Source organism: Dermacentor silvarum, chromosome 2, assembly GCF_013339745.2.
Source record: "Dermacentor silvarum isolate Dsil-2018 chromosome 2, BIME_Dsil_1.4, whole genome shotgun sequence".
Taxonomy (NCBI): Eukaryota; Metazoa; Arthropoda; class Arachnida; order Ixodida; family Ixodidae; genus Dermacentor; species Dermacentor silvarum.
Window position 1 is genome coordinate 168,261,788 of NC_051155.1, and position 21,729 is coordinate 168,283,516.

At 43.5% G+C, this 21,729-nt stretch overlaps 2 protein-coding genes across 3 annotated transcripts; one reads left to right on the forward strand and one right to left on the reverse strand.

Moving 5' to 3' along the window:
- Positions 1-150: 150 nt before the first annotated feature.
- On the forward strand, positions 151-5,495 carry LOC119442066 (GPN-loop GTPase 2). Of its 2 annotated transcripts, XM_037706784.2 has the most exons (5): positions 151-613; positions 694-856; positions 970-1,094; positions 1,404-1,502; positions 4,795-5,495. In XM_037706784.2, exons 1-5 carry the CDS (start codon positions 257-259, stop codon positions 5,002-5,004), a joined length of 954 nt encoding a protein of 317 aa, XP_037562712.1. In that variant the 5' UTR covers positions 151-256; the 3' UTR covers positions 5,005-5,495. The 2 variants fall into 2 exon arrangements, with proteins under 2 accessions (XP_037562712.1, XP_049517817.1); XM_049661860.1 differs by lacking the exon at positions 1,404-1,502.
- Positions 5,496-5,554: 59 nt separating this feature from the next.
- Positions 5,555-21,550, reverse strand: LOC119442067 (replication protein A 32 kDa subunit-A-like). The gene is made up of 8 exons (XM_037706785.2): positions 21,325-21,550; positions 21,181-21,230; positions 20,332-20,427; positions 14,773-14,886; positions 13,682-13,861; positions 10,943-11,047; positions 6,692-6,786; positions 5,555-6,147 (listed from the first exon to the last, which is right to left on the reverse strand). Exons 1-8 carry the CDS (start codon positions 21,341-21,343, stop codon positions 6,063-6,065), a joined length of 744 nt encoding a protein of 247 aa, XP_037562713.1. The 5' UTR covers positions 21,344-21,550; the 3' UTR covers positions 5,555-6,062.
- Between the last annotated feature and the right edge of the window lie 179 nt (positions 21,551-21,729).

Genomic DNA, 21,729 nt, shown 5'->3' on the forward strand with positions numbered 1-21,729 from the left:
GCGCAAAGAACTTAAAGCTAAAATAACATGTGTTATTTCCACTTACATGATGCTAATAAATTTTGGTACATAGAACAGCATAAAATATACAGGTACGTTTGCAACATAGTCGATTTTTGCAATCAAAAGTGGCGCTAGCGGCGTATCAGGCTGTGTAATGGCGTCGTTCAAGCGCTTGTCGTCTTCGCGGTTTTCGCAACTTTTCGTAAGCTAGGTGTGTTTCTGTGGTGCGGTTTTTGCATTGAGTTAGTTCAACATGGACTCGGAGACCTCAAGAAGTGCGTGCAACGAAAGGGCGTTCGGTCAGGTGGTGATCGGGCCTCCTGGATCAGGTAAAAGCACTTACTGTAAGGCGATGCGTGAGTTGTGTACGGCAATTGGACGCCGAGTGGCTGTGGTGAACTTGGACCCGGCGAACGATGTGCTCCCCTACGAGGCAGCTGTTGACATCAGCGGACTCGTCGAACTGCGCGATGTGATGGACTCTCTCAAGCTCGGGCCCAACGGTGGCCTCGTCTACTGCATGGAGTATTTGGAGAGCAACCTCGAATGGCTGTGTGAGCAGCTGGCCAAAGTTCGTGGCTGCTACCTATTTATCGACTGTCCTGGTCAGGTATGCATTGCGCGCTTCCGAATTAAAATGAACCGGAGCGCAACCTTAGCCGCTGCTAACATCACAGTGATGACATGCAGGTGGAACTCTACACGCACCACGCGAGTGTACGCAATGTTGTGTCTCGTTTGCAAGCTCTGGGCTACCGGCTTTCGGCCACCCACCTTGTGGACTCCCATTACTGCAGCGACCCGGGAAAGTTCATCTCGGTCCTGCTGACTTCCTTGGCTACCATGATGCACAGTGAGAGCCGTTGCCTGTATCATTTGTTGCCGTGTTTGGGGCTGGTGATAACCAAGCTTTCCTTGATGGTTTTGATGTTCGATGGGATAACTGAAAAGTCGTGCATCACGCAGTGGAACTACCTCACGTCAACGTGCTCTCCAAGGTGGACTTAGCAGAGAAGTATGGAAAGCTTCACTTCGGTTTAGACTACTACACTGAAGTCATGGATCTGTCTTTCCTGGCTGATGTTCTCTCTGTAAGTTGACTATTGATGCCTTACTCTCAAGCTTGAATGACTGCTCAAGAGTCCTTGCAGGCAAATGACATCTTCTAATGGACTCTTTCATTAAAAGCCATGCAGTTATTGCACAGCAAAGAGCCCAATGACTCGTGTCTAAGTGATGGCTATCCTAGGCCTCTTGTAACCTAAAACAGAGTAGACAGGATTAGACCATGACAAGTGCCTTTGTGTTACACTGGACTTAATTATGCTAGCAATGGTAATGAACCTAGCACTCATGGCTTGTCTTCTCAGTGCTTTTCTGCAACATGCATTACTGTGCAGGAGGATCCCTTTCTCAAGAAGTACAAGAAAATGAATGAAGCCCTGGCAGGAATTATTGAAGACTACAGCCTTGTCTCCTTCCTGCCACTAAATGTTCAGGTCTGACATGCCTGTTTTAGCGTGCATTTGCATTATTCTCAAAATCGTACAGGCTTGTTGCTCAAAGTGCACCTTGATATTATTACACGAAGCATAGTGATCCTGCTTATTAACTAGAGAAAGTTAGTGTTCCTGTGTATTCCCATTCTCTTTAATTTTCCCAAGAATATGTATGCAAGAGAAGCAGAGGATGCACTCACACTCAAAGGAGAAAGTTCAGAAGAAAAACGGAAGGATAGGCAGTCCAGTCCCTTCTACTTTGGACAACAGGATAGTGAAAAGTTTGAGCAATTGGGAATGAGTCTGCCTGTGACAATTCACTTCTATGTATGAACTCCAAACAGAGTGCTTGCAGTGAAGCTTTTAATGTACTAATTTAGGGAGAACTGGAAGACTGGAAAATGGCATCCCTGTGTGGGGTCAAAGCCACTGTGCCAGAGGAAGACCGGCCAGGCAGCAAACCTAGTTTGACTCTATGCAGGTAGTTTACAATGCTGGATCTAAGTACAAGCTGTGCACCATTATTAGGCTTTAGTAGAAGTGGTGTGTCTCCTATTCTCAAGGAGCCACAGTAACCTTCTTGAAGTACACCATCAGGGCGTGAGCAAAACTCCAGGCGGATGAGCAATCTCTTACGGGAAAAAAAAGCGGTGCTGTGGACAGACCAAGGGCCTTCATCTCCGTGCTGTTAGTGTTTACATGCAATTCTATTACAACAGTGCTTGACAGCAGCTCCTGTATTTACTAAAGCTTTCACAACTGAACCTACATCCTTACATTCTTCAATGGATTGAACAGTTTCTAACTAATCGTTCTCAGTCAGTCTTTGTTACTGGTCCCCCTGTCTAACATTCTCCCAGTCACTTCAGGCGTTCCGCAAGGATCTGTACTCGGCCCTCTTCTATTTCTTATATATTAACGATTTACCCGACCATGTTTCCTGTAGCATTCGACTGTTCGCCGACGACTGCGTCATTTACCACACCATCAGTAACGTTCATGATCAACTTGGTCCTTAGGCAAATCTTAACGTGCTGAATTGGTGTAACAACTGGCTAATGTCCCTCAGCCCTACTAAATGCAAACTCGTCTCCTCGCGTCGCCACAGTCCACATCGTTTCCAATATTCTATCGTTAACACCCCAATTGAATTAGTACCATCTTATAAATATCTAGGATTAACCTTGTCTTACGATTTATCATGGCGAACCCATATTGGTAACATCATTTCAGCATCGAATAAAACACTCGGTTTTCTCAAGCGCCATCTCCGTCTTGCCCCCCCACATGTACAATTATTAGCATATAAATCACTTATTAGACCAAAATTAGAATATGTATCTGTCATTAGGAGCCCGCACCAATCGTATTTAATCAATGCATTAGAAGCCGTCCAAAATCATGCCGCTAGATTCATTCACTCTTCCTACTCATACGACGTCAGCGTTTCATCCCTGAAAGCGAAATCCAGCCTACTGCCCCTTTCTTTTCGTCGCCGCATTGCAAGTCTCGTCCTTTATCATAAATTCTTTCATTCTTCTCTGAATCGACGACCTTATTTAAGAGCCGCAGCACACATATCTCACCGCACCAGTCATCCACTTCAGGTTACCCACCCACCATCGCGCACTACTACTTTTGCTGCCTCATTCTTTTTTTGAGCAGCTACAGACTGGAACGGCCTGCCCCGGGACATCGTCACCATTGCTTCATCATCTACTTTTCAAGACTGTATTAGTGATCACCTACAATACTAAAACAATTTTCACTGCTTGTTTGTTAATATAAATAAAATCCCACCCCTTATGTAACTCCCCTCAAAAAGGGGCCTTTAAGGAATAAAACTGAACTGAAGTATGCAAGCTCAAACACAGTCAGCTTGAAACATGCCACTAGTGCTTTTTATTTCAACCATTGTTCAAGAAAATGTGCTGCTTTTGAAAACACCAGACTACAGTTCAAGCTCTACAGTTGCTGTTGTTATCAGCAAGGCTATGTGCGACATTTTGAGCTTCTGAAAAATAGCCACTTGTGCCGTCGCATGTAGCATTTTCCAGCATTGTGCTTGCTGTTATTACAGGGTTCGAACAGAACATTTGACTCGTAATTCAAGGATTCCCAAGGCCGAAATTCAAGCAGGGGGGGGAGCAAACCTAATTCATACACGTACACTGAAAAATAGTGGTCTTCTGCAGCTAAGCGGCTGCTGAGTTGGACGCGCACTTCAAGCTTTTCAGGTCGCTTTTGCAAGTTGACCTATATACTGTAAAGATATAAATTGCCTTCTGGCATGATGTTTAATAGTGTCCGACTTCAGCCAAAGATGCTCGTCATGTTTTTTTTAAAAAGCCAATTGGCTGAAGCTTATTTTTCGCTATGGATTTATAGAGCCTAAAGCTCGGAAATGGAGCCACGATGGCTGTGTTGTGAACCAACTAGCAAAACAACAAAATGGTGGCACGGCTTGGTCGGGCTTTGTCTGTCTCCACGATGGTAGCAGTGATTTAAACAAGCCTGTCTTTGGTGGCTGTGGACATGCCGCACTGCAACCGTGTCGTGACACTCTAATATATATATATACATATATATATATCTAGGATTGATTCTTGACAAGACTTTTGCCCATGGCATAGCTTCTATGCGAAGTTTATTTGGAATGTTCAGAAGTTGCCCCCAAGACCAGTTTTTAAGGAATTCAAGAAATGCATTTATTTTTAAGGAGTTTTAGGTCCCTTGAATCTCTTCAAATTTAATGGTTTTCAAGGATGTGTACGAACACTGCTAGGAAGTTATTGCCCGTGCATTGGAGTGGCAGGGATAATTTGATACTGTGCAATCAGCAGCAATAAAGGTGATTGTCCGACTGTGTTGCCAACTCATTGTAAAAAAAAAAAAAAGTTTTCAAAAGATTACAAAAGTCCTGTTTTGCTGTGCCAGTGACCTTTAATCATGAAGCTATCAAGAGTCAGATCTGTATATATTGTGGTTTATAAGAATGTATGATCTGGAAAATGCAATAACTTTAACTGCTTTCAACACATTGAATGCAAGTTGCACGAGAATTGTTCAATAATGTATTTCAATAATGAGGCATCATAAGAGTCCACTGTTTACATTTAAAAAATAACTTTCCTTACTGTTATTTACTTTAACAAAACTAAAAGGAAAGATTGCTTCAACTTGCAACACCAATGTACCACAGGTGAAGTGATAAGAATGGGGTACAAAAGGCAACTTGAAAGGGTTGAAATTAAAACTACAATAATCATGGGTGTTTTTTTTTTTCCTCCAGGACAAAGAGTCCATGTGGAGTGTGCTGAAGGCTTGTGACAAGAGCAACGGATATATCTTTAGCCAGTCCGAAGAGCAGCAGATGATGAGTCTAAGCATGGGCTCAGACTCCCAATCTCAAGACGTGATTGCCCGACTTCGCGAGCGTCTGGAGACATCGGGAACCACCCGTGTTGTTGAGGATGAGGAAGCCATGGACAACATAGACTAAAATGGGTTTAAGGTTATTTGCAAAAACTACCCTTTCAAAGGATCACCGAAAATGTTGGGTTACAGCAACAGCATTCTGCTGAAAAGGCCAGGCCATTATTTTTTCAGTTTGCTGCCCCACTGTTAAGTTGCATAATGAAAGCAGGATACCAAGAGCAAGGGATATATCACAAAGCAGCCAGCTTGTGCCATATTTTTTTTTTAATAGATCTCTTTATTACTGCTCCAACTTGGATGTACAGTGACATGAAATTAATTTATGGACCTTTTATGGAAACAAGTCACGAATCCTTACTCTAGATGCTGACAAATGATTCTGCAACAGGCGATTTCATAGGAGTTTATTAGCCATCAACAAACACTATTACCAAACCAGAAAAACTGCTTTAACCTGAGCATACCTACTTTTATCAAGCAGTTTCATGAATGAAACCTGTACATATATGCATATCATTATATAATGTAAATAAAATCACAAATGCAGACAGCTTATTGACAGGCTTGTGTTGTTTCCTTCTAATACCGACACATTTGAAATTATTAAAGAGTACAAAAAAAAAAAAAAACACTACACGAAAGAAAAGGGTAGACAGCAGACAAGCGCTGGGCCCTCTGAAATTTCTTTTATATAACAACACACATGATTGGGCTTGTCTAGCAGCAATTGCTTGGAAGGCAACTCATGACCAAGGCATGTAAGGGTGCAGTGTATTAAAGCTCCAATCTTCAGCACAACTCAGTTTTCTTCACAATTCAAAGCAAAATTTTCTGTCTTTTTTCCACAATGTTTCTTAAAAAGGGAGCTTCCATTCAGCATATGGCAAGTCGCACGGGAACGAAATAAGGTGCCAGTTTGCAGCCTGCCATTAATGGTTCTGCCCAAACTGCAAGCAAGGAAAAGGCAAACAACCCAGTCTGACTGCCAACATAATGCAAATGTGGGGCCAAGAGCTCAAGGCAAGACACAGCTCATCTATTTCCATTAAACAAACAATAAATCTGGATAATGTAACATTCATAAAATAAAATTAAAAAAGTGGTAGGAGGGAGCAGTTGCTGCTATGCTGAGTCAGTGGCCTTGTAGTGTTCGTCATCCATGGTAGTGAAAATGTGTCCCTCGTTAGCAAGGAAGTCGACCACGTCACTGCAAGAGAGGTATTTCATAATGACATCGGCTGAAGCTAAGTCCACAATTACTTACACTTAATTTAGTGGTCCTGATAACATTAATCACTTATCAAAGTTATACATTACCAGTTGCTGCCCTTATTTTGTGTCGTACTACCGTATTTAGTGACGTTAATGCTAGCACTTTTTTTTTCACAGGAAATTCAAGCGAAGTTGTGGGGTGCGATAATTACACGAGAAAACTTTGATAAAAAGTTCGCAGTGCTAAATAAAAAAAATTTTGGCTGACTTTTGGTTCTCCCACCAGTCACTGTAAATTCCAACAAAACATTACTTGCAAATAGCATTTACCTTTGTAATAAAACCAGAGGTTCTAAATAAGCAGCAAGCTGGAGTAATTAAATAGACAAGTAAAGCGACTCTGGCCCGATCTATTCAGAGTCGGCGCCAACACTGATGTCAGAACAAGCAGACGACTGTCGCTGCAGCAATCTTAAATGTTTAAAATGTTCCTGAATGGGAGAGACGGAATATTAAAAAAGAGAGAAGGTTGGAAATACCGTATTGAATTCTTGTTCATCGACTTCAGTTTGGAGCAAATTTCATCGAGGCCGATCCCAATGCTTGTGGTGCACTCCCGGATCGCTTCGTACACCTGAAAGACAGCAATTCAGTGTAGCCACAATAGGTATAGTGAGCACCAACATGCGTGAACTGAAAAATCAGTCACCTTCAAATATACTAGCCGTTACAGTAACCTTATGAATGTCTCATTTGACATGTCTTTACTTCCTCTAAAGAGACACTACAGGAAAATAAAACTGCACCATGCCGGTACTGTTTGATCACCAGGGACCTATAATGTGCCGTTTGGCTATTCAATGGGCTTCTCTTAGGTCCCACTAAAAAAAATCAGGTTGCAACACACCATACTTCAACATAGCCTGTTGCAAGCCTGTTACAAGGAGGGTATGTAGCAGCCTTATTCAGCTTGACGACTACTTCATGAAAGCTTTTATGTAGTGGTTGGGTTGCAATAAACTTGTAACACTTGGCAAAGACAGTGGCCATATTTCGTAAATATTCTTCCTTTTCCTCTTTATTAGAGTAGAACCTCGTTCATATGTTCAGGGGGAAAAAAGGAAAAACACACGAGGAAAAAAACTTACTAGCCGAGAAAACGTACGATTCGAAGTCACAAAAAAATTTGCGGACTCGGTTGTAGTTGACATCAACGTAATGAGAAGCATTGTGCGAATCGTTGCAGCACGAGATGCCGTGTGCCGCGCTAGTGGCAGTTCTCGTTTTTGCATCTTCGACAAGCTTACGTCTGTGCTCCTTGAATTCGGCCTAGGCCAGCAACTTTAGCGGGCGGGGCATTTCGGCAGAAAGTTTTGACGTGCACACTCAGCGAGAATCGTTGCAGGACGAGGTGCCGACGCACATCCGAGCTGGCAGGGCTCGAGTGGCCAGAGACGCGCTTTGCTTTTCTCCTACTGTGTAGCGTTTTAAGACGGCAAAGGGAAACCAAAACAAAATCGAGCTGGGGGGCGACGGTGGAATACGATGCTGCCAAAACGAAACATGCTGCCTGCAACAGGGAACAGTATCGCATTTGGGTTATCGCCTATTAAAAGCGTGCAGTACACTTCCAACCGCACTACGCCAGACCCGCTGTCTAACAGATAAATGAAGGTGCTTATCGCGATGGGGTTGGTGGCGGTAGCTGTGAACGCAGCATGTGACGACCCGCGAAGGGATTTGCTGGTGTGCGTTAGCGTTTTTCAGGCGACGCATGGGTGAGCATACTGCGGGGAATTTTCTGCGGCATGTCCGAAGTAGCTCTAAGGGCCAGTACATTGGTGCTCGTACTGTGATAGGTGATGGCGAGGCACGCATGTGTAATTAAGGAATACATACCATACAAGATAATCGAAATGGCGGCGCCGGTGGCTTCGATTAACCCTTTGAGACGCTATGTACACAATTGTGTAGACCAAGATATTGCGTTAACAGCAAAAGCCATGATTTAAGTAAGGATATTTGAAATGTGTCCCATATATCTTGAAACACTTCTGATTGAAATAGTGCTGCAAGTTTGAATTACACAGGCAAATTGTTTTAGTAAGACGAGTACAAAGGACAGTGGTTGGGTATTTTGCTTGGTGTGAGTGTGTCATTGTATGTAGCGGAGTCACTTCTTTCATTGTTTTTCACAACATGCAACGTTGAGCCAGTCATAATTTTAGAGTGGCTGGATAGGTGCTTTCCAAGCCTGGTAGGCATGAAATAATTGATGTTTGCATATCTGATGTTCCTGCAGTGAGTTTTCGCATGGAGTCCATGTTCTGTAAACTTGACAAAACTCACTAAAGAACTGAAAATTATTAGTCTATTCTGCAGCTGTGAGCTTTTTATGATTCTGAAGATGTAAGAAATGCAGTGAAAGTAAGTTTTCAATCAACACAACTAAGTGGTGTCTGAAAGGGTTAATGCTGTTTCGGACTTGTGGTCATGGCAATAAGTGCGGAAAATCAGACAGCAAAGGTTTTTTGCGTCTGAAAATTCAGTTTTTATACATTGACTCTATGGGGTATGTGGCGGTGTCTCGAAGGCGTCTGAATGACCCGGCATGTCCGGAAAATCGGTCGTTGACTGTAAACTTCCGCGGACGCAGATTGTCAAACGGTTGAATTACAAGCAGCTGCTTGCAAACACGATGGGGGCGAAATGCGAAAACACCCGTGTACTTAGTTTTAGGTGCACGTTAAAGAACCCCAGGTGGTCCAAATTTCCGGAGTCCCCCACTACGGCGTGCCTCATAATCAGAACTGGTTTTGGCACGTAAAACCCTATAATTTAATTTTAATTTAGCTGCTTGCAAACACACCTCTTAAATAGCAGTCGTATAAAGTCCAAGTGCGATAAGATCCTATTGCGCCCCACATGCATTGTATGCTTTGGGTGCGAGTGAAAGCATACAACGGTGAACCTAGGAGGCTAGCAGCTTGATGAGCACCGGCTTCCAGCGTGAGCAATGGGAAAGGATATTGAGGGGAGTGAGCTTGCAGTAACACGCTCGATGGCGCTCAAGGGGAGGAAGTGGGGAGCAGGTTGGTGTGCATCTCCTTTTCAAGCGTGGCCGTGGCTGTGCATGGTTGTCAGCGCGGGCTGCGTATGCAACCTGCGCCCCTTTTTTGGGGGGGGAATAATCTGCCGCATGTGCAAAGAGTGGGTGTACCGAGGTGGCATGGCATCAATTGCACTGTCTTCTTGCGCATTTAGTAATGGAGGTTGCATAATCTCGAGTTTCAGAGATGCGTTGAAGCGAGAGGCAGACGAAGCATTTGCTCCCCGCTGTCAGCACTTTTCCTGGTAGATTAGTCCCCATTGTGGGCGACACTATAAGCTGCGGAGGCGGAGTGGATGCAAAAGGGTGGCTGGCTTCACTTCCTACCACCGTTGTGAAGATATCGTCGACATGGCATGAAACCATATCTTTCGTCGCCGACTCTCAAAATGAACAAAATGAATTTTTTTTTCTTATCAAAATTTGCTGTTTCCAACTCCCTGATAATACGGAAAATTTTGCAGCCCATTCCGCGTTAGAAAAATCCATTGCAACTACTTTTTGCATAAAAGGTCGAAATTCAGTATAATGAAATTTCGATATCATTAAGCAAATTGATGATTTTACTGACTTCATTATATAGAGGTTTAACTATATTATATCTTTACCTTTCCATCAATGACTGACATGCTGCCCCACCTAATGAAACAGAAGTGATAAATAATCATGAGAAAATGATTCTTTATCGGTGCTCAGAGACAGCAGCTGTATCTTGTTGCTGACAGAGTATCCCACACAAGCTGAATCATGCTTGTGAACACCTGTTGCCGGTGTGGCATGATCTATGGCTGCCTTCATAAGGGTAAGACAAGAACTCTTAAACCTTCATGTTTATCAAGCACACTTCTGAGGCTAGCTTTAGGTGATACAGTTTATATCAAAACTGCAGGTTCAGCCATTTGCATTTCAGTTTATTCTGCTAGCACATTACCTTAAAGGGCCCTTCATCACGTTTGGACACAGCAAACAGACAAGTGTGGTGCATAGATAACCTGCTGGTAAAGTATCAAAACCGTTGCACGGTGCGAAAACAGCTAAAATTAAAATTACAGCCCTTTTGCCCTTCCTCTTGAGGGAACCCAATTCCCTGCCAGAGGGTCAAGCTCACATGAATAAATGCCTGTACATCAGATACACTACTGCAACGTTACCGATTACGGCACGTAACTTCTGTAAATCATCCAATGCAGAAGTTACAAAACTGTCCCTAGAAGTGTGCTGTGCAGAAGAAGAAAAAAGCAAGAGCACGAGAAGAGAAAAAGGCAGAGCTCATGATGTAAACATAATGTGGTCCCTTGGTTCTGGCATGGGAGAAGGCAGGCAACGAATGTAATTTGCAGACACTGGTCGAGCTGATGAATTCCTGCATAGGCAGTGAAGCTTGCCTCCTGGCTGCATGGCAACGCAACATTTAAATTCCTCCCATCTACTTTAATAATGAACTAACTTGAAAAATTATTGCAGTAAAATGTTTCCTAGACAGCACTTTACAACTTGCAGTGTGTATAGCCAAAATTTGCGATAGGGCCTAGTGAGGGGCCTTTTAAGGCATCTCAAGATGGCCCATGTTAACACGTAGGTCATTTTTGTGTGGCCCATCAGATGTAAATAAATGCGAGAAAATGATGTGTATTTTAAAACACATGGTAATTCATTGCATATGAAAAGAAAGGTCACCCACCAATTTTTGCTGCGGGTTCAAACCAAGATTGCTAGCGCCAGCCCCAAGAAATGAATTGTTGCTGGTATCCATTGGCTCAAATTTCGATGAACTGGGAGTAAAGCCCTGTTGAGAGAAGATGCAAGCAAAAAATAAAAGTGCATAAAACAGAAGTGACAGAGACTCCTTAAAACTAATTGGCATTCCCTCGTGGAAACCTGTGGGCACACCACTACAAATGTTTACAACAGGAACCAGAAAATGGACGTCCGATATTGAAGCACTTATTTCTCTTTTTAACACGAAAGTGTTTTATGCCGGGGTCCACCAAGACTTCACTGACGTATTTCCGTCACGGAAATACGTCAGCTTACAATGTACACGAACATAATACAAAGAAAGAAACCAGAAGAAAAAGTTCCACAAACATGCAAAATCTGGAAATCGAACCCACGACCTCTCGGTCCGCGACGATAGATCGCCGAGCGTTTAACCCATTGCGCCACAAACGCATTTGCAGAGAGCTACACAGACGCGCCTTATATATCTAACACTCCTCCGTGTACCCGCGCTCTTGCTCGGGGCGGTGCCGCCGCCTACGAGCAGAAAAGAGAAGTACTGCATTATGACACTAACGCGCACCGACAGTGAACGCTTCGGTGGTCTCAGCACTACGACGCCTCGATGCCAGCATTCGAAGGGACGCTGGCATCAAGAAGCACTACCAACGCCAGGTGGCGTTCACCGTACTCAGCACAGCGGAGCGTGGCCTCCGCAATTAGCTCTGAAAATGTTTCTGAAGTTGATCGCGGAGGCTGCAATTACGACGCGCTGTACGCGCTGATTTGACTCGGTGACGATTCAGTTACGTGCTTTGTCTTGCGCATTGTATTAGTGTGTCAGTTACGTGCTTCGTCTTTCGCGTTGTGCTAGCGTGTGCAGCGTAGTGCAGCTTCCATATGCACGACGGTTGCTCATGGTCATCGACGTTGGTAGTCGTGATGGAGGAGACGTGCCACCAGGCGTCAGCGTGGGTGCATCAACGCCTAAGGGCGCTTTAGCCACAAAACACCAATAGACATTATATATCAATGTGCAATAAACATTACACTACTTCTGTGAAGACACGTTTCACTTTCGTGTTCTATACCGATTCCTATATAAGAGGGATCAACCACATTTTTTTTTGTGAAGCTTGCCCTGCGGCATAGCTATTTAAATCAAAGCATGGAGGCCCTCCTCATCCAGAAATTACAGTAATGGCGTAGCGAACTTGGCATATAAGTCAATGCAAATAACTGCATGTCTGATCTCACGACAACTGTGTTGTGAACAGGCAACAAATTTCCCGACCATCCTTTGTGTAACATTTCCAAGGGACAATAAGGAAGTAAACAATGAAAAACCAAGTACTCCCGTCGTTAGTTTTTTATTTCTGCCCATGAATAGCTAGAGTAATGTTTCAAGCTCAAACTACAACAAGAAAGGAATGAAAGGCCACCAATTGCATTGCTCTTTCAAGTCCGAGTTATACAGTGTAGACCACTTATAACGTAAGTCGCCGGAGTTGCAAATATCCGCACTATAAGCGGTACCGCACTATAACCAAAGCAACAATTTTCAAGGCCCGCTAATATGCAAAACATGTGCAGCGAGCCGCCACGCGTATGCGACAGTCGAGGAATGCGGCTAGAACGTTTGCATTCAATTTACAGTCGAATCTCGTTAATTCGAACCAAATCACGTGGCGGCGCCTCCGACCGGCATTGCTCCGGCACCGCCATAGAGTAAAAGCTTAGGAGAGACTCCTCAATGTCGCGCGCCTCCCTCACATTCCACGGTCTCCGCGTGCGCCCTTCGCCGTGCTGTGCCGGCGCCACCCGCTCCTTGAAGTTTCGTTTACTGCCGTTATCGCGAAGCGAGCGTTGGCGGGCCGGCAGTGTCGTGGTCCTCGTTCACGACTCGCACTGAAGATTCTGGTTTCTGCCTCACTGGCTGTTCGCTCGCACCACGTGCCCTTCTCCTCCACTTCGTCTCTCTTTCAGCACTCCTTGGGGTGCCCGTTTGAGGGGAGCGTTTGCCGTCTCCGCTGACTTCCGTACTCCCAGGCAGCCGCACTGTAACCGGTATTTCGTTTCCCGCTACTGCACTATAAGCGATACATGTATACATGGAATGCTATGGGAAAATTAACGGGAGTCTGAAAAGACCGCACTATATCCGGTCCTGCACTATAAGTGGTTACGTTATAAGTGGTCTGTACTGTACTTAGCGTTACATAAATAGAAACACCAGGTGTATATGACCCTTTTTGCTAAATCGCTGGCTGATCTCCGCTCAAATTTCACTCAAATTTCAGTGATGTAACTCTCAAGTGTTCAATTCCGCTGCGACAGAATGGTGGCACCATTTGTCACTGTTACAGTGAAAACATCTTGTGCACTATAGCCATGACAAATAGTGCCGCCGTTGCAGTGGAATCAACATGTTTTCAGTGGCATCGTTGCCAGACGATGCTCACTTCGGTTTTATCGCAGACAACATCGGTAAATATAATGCTTGAAAACATAGTGTGCAATACCCGTGTGCGAAATGTGAGCAGAGATCAGCCAGCGATTTAGCAGGGATAGTCATGTGCAGCTGGCGCTCCTATTTATGCAACATTAGTAACAAGCAAGATACAATGTAGTATGGAAAAGGAAAGTGCAAAGAAAAGCGAGAAAGCAGACTATACTAAGAGAGAATGTGTGTCAGACGTACCACACGCAGAGCCATGTTGGCATGCACCACTTCGGCAAGGTGGAGACTCAGCTCATTCAGGTTAGTCACTGGGAAAACTTTGAAAGCCTTGAGCTGGCGCTTGCCCTCAATGGAGCGCACAGGGCCCACCACACGAACGTAGCTGCCCTCCACCAGGTGGCTCATGACACGCATCTGCTCCTGCACGCATAAACGTGACAGCTCAGAACTGTCAATATAATGTTGCCATTCATCTTTTATACTTCATTCTTTTAGAACACCATACTCCACTTCGTACAGGCAGGTAATGCTACAAAGACTAGAGAGACTTTTCTCAATGCTTGCATTTGTGATAAAAAAATGGTGCGTCACGTGCAAATGAAAGATGTGCCATGTAAGTCAACGTCACATTAAGTCTCATAATTTTATGCCACACGTATGATGTAATTATTACATGGAAGGTTGTAACTATTACATGGAAGGTGTCACAAATCTGAACCTATTTGCTAACGAACAAGTTTAGCAGCGCATTTCTGCAACCAATGGCCGCAGCACACTGCTCGCACTCATAAACGAAACATGGGGCAACATCACATACTCAGGGTTCGTACAGAACATTTTTTACAGATCAAAAACAACTACAATGTAAAATGCATGGACTGAGACATGAGTGCACTAAAGAGAGAGGGAGCAGAGAGGTCTGCCTGTGTAAATGTATTCACCTACATGCCACTGTGCAAGGAGGGGGAGAGAAGGTATTAGAAGGAGGAAGGCAGAAAAAAAAAAAAAGTGAGCAACACAACTTGCTGAACACTTCAGTCCAACTTGACATCTTGAGTTCACTGCTTTTTTTTTTTTTTTTTTTATGGTGTACATTTGAGTCTAAATGAAAGTTATGGTTTTGAAAGGCAGCCAACTGACTCAAGGTAATCAATCAAGAAATTGGGTGCCTTATGTTGCATTGATCGATAGTGCCAAGTACTTGGGTAGCTTCTGCAGCACTGCCTGCTAAGTATGAAACAGAGTAATACTACATCACATTATGCTGACTCAACAAGTGGTCTTTAACTCCTGCCTGTGTAGAAGGGCATGCATGTGCAATAGTGACTTGCCTCTTCTTGGGCAAAAATCAGTCCTTCGATTGGTGGCCCTGTCCGGTCATCCAGAGTGAAATTGACACGAGTGCTCTGCTGGTCGACACCTGTCACTAGTCCCACCAATGACACCTGCCACAGAGAAAGGACAAAAACAATCAGCTACATGATGTGCACCCACGTTGTGCCAAAATCGCAGCAAGCTTGGCATACAGTACGGAATGCAGCCCTACACAGAAGAAACATTAATACAGAAACTTTCACTTGTATGAATTTTAGGGAACCTCAAAAAAGTCTTCGTTCAAGTGAGGTGTACTTAGAGGGTGCTACATTACTACAAAAGCACCCATAGCAGTTTAAGTTTAAAAGGAAGGCTCTCAGGACAATCTTTTATAAGATACCAGCATTACACATCAGTGCTGACTAATTTCTTCCCACATACAAGAAGAATATTTTTGAACTTAGAGCATTAAAGATTAATGGGTGTCTCTCCTAAGAGTGGACAATGTTGTACATGGAGAGGAGAAAGGATGTCTTCCATTAGCTTGGTAATGTCGTAAACGATTGCCGATTTAAAAAGCTCATTTGTTCAACTGGTGTTCATTGTTTCTGAGAAATGGTTATCACGACTGACGCAAATGATCAAATTCTACACCGACAGTACACTGACACACTTGCTATTCGAAATTTTTATGTTGTGTACCTCGGCCATTTCTTAGAACTACTTTGTGCGTTAAAGATTGGCAATGGCATCTCTGAAGAGAAGGGCACAACAACATGACACACAATGCATCAGTTAATGCGATAAAGACAACTTCATTTAGGGAGGAAAGTTCAGTTTCCCCAATACAAATCGTTAAACAGTGGCCCGTTTACCCAACATATGCATTTACACATGACAGAGGGATGACATGCACAACACCGGTTCAGCGTGCGATGCACGTGATATGACACGTGCCTTCACTTTTTGCATGCTTACTGCCGGCAACCCACACACCAAAAAACATACCTATGCTTCCATTGTTAGTTTTGATTGAAAACACTATATACCACCACAAACAGAAGAAATTACGGGGTTTGGCAAACCAGTGTCCTCCAAATAAGTAGCCTGTGTGGCAAACACCTGCTTTGACTGTTGCGAGCAAGATATTATTTGCTGCAGCACTCAGTAAAGGTGGAAACCCCCTCGTCATAATTCTTTAATGTCAAGAATAGGTCAGAAGTTGATTCACAGATTTAAGCCAATATTAACAGCAAAAAATGAACTCGTTGAAGTCAAGGTACTGCGCAGTTAGTTCTTGTTATTTCAAAAGTGAAGGTTAAGCATAAACCATAACCCCTAAACCTATTTAGAACCTTCGTGATTGCTGTAGGACAAACACATCGCCATAGGTATAACTAAGAAGTCATCTACCCATTGGAAGAAGCAAGAGGCAAGGCTTACAAATAACACTCTTGTTGCATGTCAACACACCTTAAGTATACTTCACTGATAACATATGCCTACACCACAAATGATCCAACACAAACCCCAAAATTTGCTTATGTGTATATATATATATATCTTGTGACGTCTTGGTTGGGACGACGTTTATTAGGCCCGGGAGCTCGTCAGCGAACAAGCGCAGCACATAGACGATGATGATGATCACATATATAGGAGAAGAGAAGGATAGGTAAAATTGTGAGGATGATGATGATAACATACAGATGAGGAAGATGTGCGTAATAAACGCCCACAATATATATATATGTGTGTGTGTGTACATATAGTTCTCCACCACGACACAAACGCCAGGGTAAAATAAATAGAAAGGAGGTCAAGCAATGCTTCTGTCAAAATGCTGCTCTTGTGCCTGAAAAGTTCTCATGATCAAGAGCTATACAACCTTCACTCCCATGCCCTCCACCCAGCTGCATGTGCAATTCTGGTGCTACCTAGCGGATTTCCGCTGAACTATTACGTCATAGCTCTGGTTTTGGCTTTTCCTTTATAATGCATTTCGTTCCATAGAATACTCAGTTTAAAGTGCCAGCACAAGAGAGATGTTAGTGCTGTTTTGAACTTCTGTATATACTTATGTAAGGGCTGCACTCTTTTTTTTCCGCAATTTTCATGAGGGTGAGCTATTTGACTCCCAAGTTTTCCAGCTGGGCTTGATCCCCACGATCTCTCTGTACCAAAAGAGTGATCACTATTGTTTTATTAACAAATTTATTTGTTCATATGAGCTCCTCTTTCTGTATGGAACACTGACAGACATTTCATCTCGATGCCGAAGTTGTGGCCAGTTGCATGTATACTTGCCGAGCTGCTTGGCGTACTCCATAACCTCTAGCTTGAATGTGGCACCAGACACTATCAGACACTTTTTTCTAGCAGCTTCATACGAAAATACAGCTGGCCGGGCTAACTCAATCCCCCCCCCCCCCCTTCTCCGCTTCTCCTACAACTTCCTTTGTTTTTTTAATTTTCGGCTGAAAGGTTGGGGGTGCAGCTCTTACTTGAGTATATACGGTGTTAAATTAAACTGTCCCATAGGCAAAAAAAAAAAGCAGTTACTGTGCGCGTTGCGGCTACTATGAAGCCCACTTCGCCATGTTTAGCAAATGAAAGAAATGATTCCGCACAAGAAATCACAGTAACTATTGAATCAAGTTAATGCATTGTCAAGCTGGAGGTGCTTACTGCATACCATAGTGAAGTGGTAAGTGCACAGTGACCAGACAGACAGTCGTCTCATCTGCATTACACTTATGCGTGTTAAAGGAGCCATGAACCACCCCTTGGGCGTGAAAATACGTAGTCCGCAGATGGCATATGCTGCTATGAATATCTCAGCCAAGTTTTGCAGCCGTGCGCACCACATGGAGCTTGCAAGCGGAGTGCGAAGTTACCTTTCTTTCAAACGCTCTCATTTCAGCACAAGCCTGCTCCTCACTTTCTTCTGGACACTTTATTTTGTCATATAGCGGATTCCCATACGCAGCTGCTATTGGTCAATAGCTGATGTCAATCAAAAAGGGTGTTTCGATCAGTGCGCTTCTTTCTACTGTTACTGTGTACATTTACTGAAGTTCAATAAACAGGCTGCAGTAAGTGAAAATGTGCATTAAAATTTCTATAATAATTACGTACTTCTGGAAGAAGCAGACTATCGTCTGCTCACGGTGGGCCGCGGCAGCCTGCGCAAGAAATAAACTTTGGCCACCCCGCTTATCGATGTCGTAGCCGTAGGGTCTCACCAATTTCGACTAGTTTTGAACGCTGAACTAGCCTCGATGCACCCGAAACTGAAGGTCAGACCACACACACTTACGAGTGCATGCTCACTCATGGCCACTCCGGGTAGACGCCTTGGCAGACTAATTGATAGCGCTTCAAAAATTTGCAAGCTGGATGTGGCTACTATCTGTCGGTCAAGCTGGTGAAGGACAAAGCCGGTCCGCACCACGTAGCATGGTCAGACTGCTGCATATGAGGGCGAGCTAGCACTCAAGCCTTGTCGTGCACAAAGCAAAAGCTGCGCATATGCACTACGGTCGCATGTAGCTGTGGTCTGTCACGTAGTGTAGATGCCGTGCCACCCCCCCACCTTTCTTGGATTATTTTTCACCCTAGGGAATCGTATGTTCGGAATCGTATGCTCGGGATTTTACGGTAGACAGAAATTTACCACACATTTTATTATTTGAATGAACTGTATTTAATGTATTATCTGGGCCTATGTCATGCCACATTTAGAAAAGAAATTCTTTATAGAGATGTGCGAAAAGCAAAAGTGTTACAAAAGTACAAACACCTTAGAAGATGCAGGATTCAAATATACAAAAAGTGGGCGCAAGAACGGAGACAAAAAGCACGGTTTACATTTTTGAATACATGCAATGCAGTTTGCAAGACCATTCAACAGCATAGCTTGTAAAGCAGCCAAATGTGACAAGTACAAACATACATCAAGAACACAATCTACTGGAACTCCAGACCTGCACAGATAACCAGCACAGATTGGAACCACCTGCATCAACACTCATTCAACCGTTGGCTATTTGTGTCGCTTATATGACCTATTCGTCTACCACTCTACGGGCGGCTGAAGGAGCATAGTATTGAGAACGCCGGCTGTTCTGGTGTGATGAGCTGCTTGTATATTCTATTATTTTTACAAGCACAATTGCTGTAACGTCACTGGGCTATGCTTGTTCACTTGGCTTCCAAAGTTGATTGTTCGAACCTAAAAAAAGTCGGCGAATGTAGAGTGCCACCCTCTAAAATAGTGTTAAATAACCACTTGTATTGCCCTTTTGCACGAACCAACAAACCGCACAGTTCTTCCACATTAAGTTAATGAGTTCATAAAGTTCACAATAGTTTCCTTGTCGAATGTGTAAAGTTCGTTTCTCCGCGTTTTATAACTGGAACCACCGTAACGTTCGAGGACGTAATGATGACCACTTATTTCAGCTCTTAAAACTTGTGCGCAAGTTTATTAACAGAATTGTGCATACATCTTGACTGCATACATGACTGTTGTGCCACCGTTATGCTGTCGCCGTGTCAAGCAGAAAAGCTACCCTAATTTGGAACTTTGGAAAGAGTCCCATCACCTATATAGCCATCATTTACGTGACATAATTAACACAATGCAGAGTGTTTCAAAGCACTGGAATACCAGTTCAAAGCTTTGAACTTCACTAGATGTTAAACAATAGTGAAAAAAAAAAAAAAAAGAAATGCTCACCTTTCCTTGACACAGCTTCGATATATTTCTTGCAAACATTGGATGCAGGAATTACTTGTGAAAATGTACGCCAGATGATCTGCCTTGCTCACGCTTGCATTACAGAACCCAGCAGGAAAGCATAAGTGATCTATGACATTAGCCTATCTGTAATGAGCTCAAAAAAGCTGCAAGTAGCCAAGAATGAAAACACCTGCCTTCTGCAGACTCCCGCAGTGTCTGTATTTACGTCGTCGGCATGATTCTTTTTCCTCGTTCATAGTAAAAATGAATTTTATTATTAATGTCATTATTATACCATTGCACTACATTTTATCCTATGAATCTTTTAAATCAATCTTTCTCCTTCTCCTATACCAATGCAAGGAAAAGTTATACCTTCTACTACTTGTACTCGTTGCTCTGTTTTGCACTGCTCCTCCTACTCTAATTTCGCTATTCGTATGCAATATATTCGTAAATTTCCTTTCGTTTTTTTATTTTCATGAACTGTGCCATCACACACACAATGCAAGTGTTTTCCACCAGCCGAAATAGTAGTGTGAGCACTGGAACAGACCACAGAAGCCAGGTCATAACTAGCGCCACTTCGCTTGCACATTCTGTACATAGCGGCAAAAGCGGTGAACTAGACCACGCACAGTGGAGAAGGGACATCTGTGCATGTATGGAGTTCAGTAGGTTGTGATCTAAAACACCATGGTGCCTAAAGTGATAAGGCTTGTCCACACTGCCATGCCTGTACACATAACTATGTTGCTCTCGATCAAACAGAGCCGCAAAGGATGCAATGCATGGCGAGAATATAAATAAATTCTGTTCGAAACATACTTACATATTGCACCTCAAGTGATCCTATGGTCAGTGCGTCCTGGCCCATCATATGGATCTGAGCTATGGTGCATGGAACCACATTGTCATGGCGACTTGTCTGAAAATACAAACAAGGGAAAATAAAGGCACTATTTCATCCTAGGAACAAGGGCCTAGTGTCCTGATCATGTCCTGATTAACATTCGGTCTTCGAGGCAAGCAGGCAATGCACTGTGGCCCTTTTTTGGTGAAGCAGAGGCGTAATAACAGGGCTGCATGTTAGAACATTACCGCAAGTAGAACTTTCATTTCAATGACGGGCCATAATAAGCATCGCTGCTTGTGTCGGCTGCGACGAAGTAATCATCAACGTATGCCCACCTTTCTCTCTCTCTCTTTTATGAGAAGAATCGCGCAGCAGAGAAGCTCTACCATGTTGACCTGAGCGTCCCAACATATTGCCGACTGCGTCACTGTCCAAGCAAGCACATATCTGATGTGTTATAATTTAATGTGTCACGTCAGTGCAGATAACAGCGACGAATGGTAGCGAATAAAGTTATCTTCACAATCTGTTGTCCTAAATGGGCATAGGATCACAAGTTCTAAAGCCCCTTTAGACGCTAAAGCCAGAGTTTCAGTTATTTCCGTCGTCTTACATATACAAAACAAGTAGCAGCCACGTTGGCAAGAAAACATGCTTAGTGCTGGTTTACACTGTCGATTTTCATTTCGTTGTGTCTGTTGGCTTTAACGTGGGTTCCGTTGGCGTCAAGTATTAGCTGTCTCAACACCTCCTCGCGCCGGGTGCAAGTGCGAAGTGAAGTATTTTCAGACGCGAAATCGACGCATATTCAGCATCGAGACTCACAAGCTTGCGCTGTGGTGTGTCCTGGGAGTCCGGTGGCATAAAGCCTCCACCTGCGATATACACGGATGTAATATGTTTTGCATTAGTTACGATATCGTTAGCAGATGCAATCTGTGGCTTATTGCAAGAGCCACAGGTACTTACCATCGCCCCACGCTGCCATTGTTGTGAGGTAGCGCGAATGACAAGATCACAACACAGTGCTTACTACAAAACTAACAAAAACCTCCAGTCGCAACTTAAGAAAAGGCAGGTGAGCAAAGGTGTTTTAACAAGTTGAGTTAGCGCGCTTTTATTCTAAAGACGCCCGCCACACCAATCTGCACAAGACGACAAGACGACCAACAAGTACGAGCGCGCCAGAATGTATTAAAGGAATGGAGAAATCATCTGCAATTCAAGGTGGTTCCCTCTTCATTCAAAAGTGAGACCAAGAATAACAACATCGACAATAAAATTAGTTTGAATAATTTTTCTGGATAGTACTAGTGTCTAATTATTTTTATTTTGTGTACTGCCTAAGAATTACGAAATAAACACGAGAAAAAG

Bases quoted from the DNA above. Each gene is read 5' to 3' on its own strand.
- LOC119442067 (XM_037706785.2), bottom strand. The intron at 14,887-20,331 runs GTAAGTATGTTT...TCTCTGTGGCAG, and splicing joins GATCACTTGAGGTGCAATAT to GTGTCATTGGTGGGACTAGT. The intron at 11,048-13,681 runs GTACGTCTGACA...TTCTCTCAACAG, and splicing joins CCAACATGGCTCTGCGTGTG to GGCTTTACTCCCAGTTCATC.
- LOC119442066 (XM_037706784.2), top strand. From the start codon at position 257: ATGGACTCGGAGACCTCAAGAAGTGCGTGCAACGAAAGGGCGTTCGGT. The intron at 614-693 runs GTATGCATTGCG...GATGACATGCAG, and splicing joins TTATCGACTGTCCTGGTCAG to GTGGAACTCTACACGCACCA. The intron at 1,095-1,403 runs GTAAGTTGACTA...ATTACTGTGCAG, and splicing joins TCCTGGCTGATGTTCTCTCT to GAGGATCCCTTTCTCAAGAA.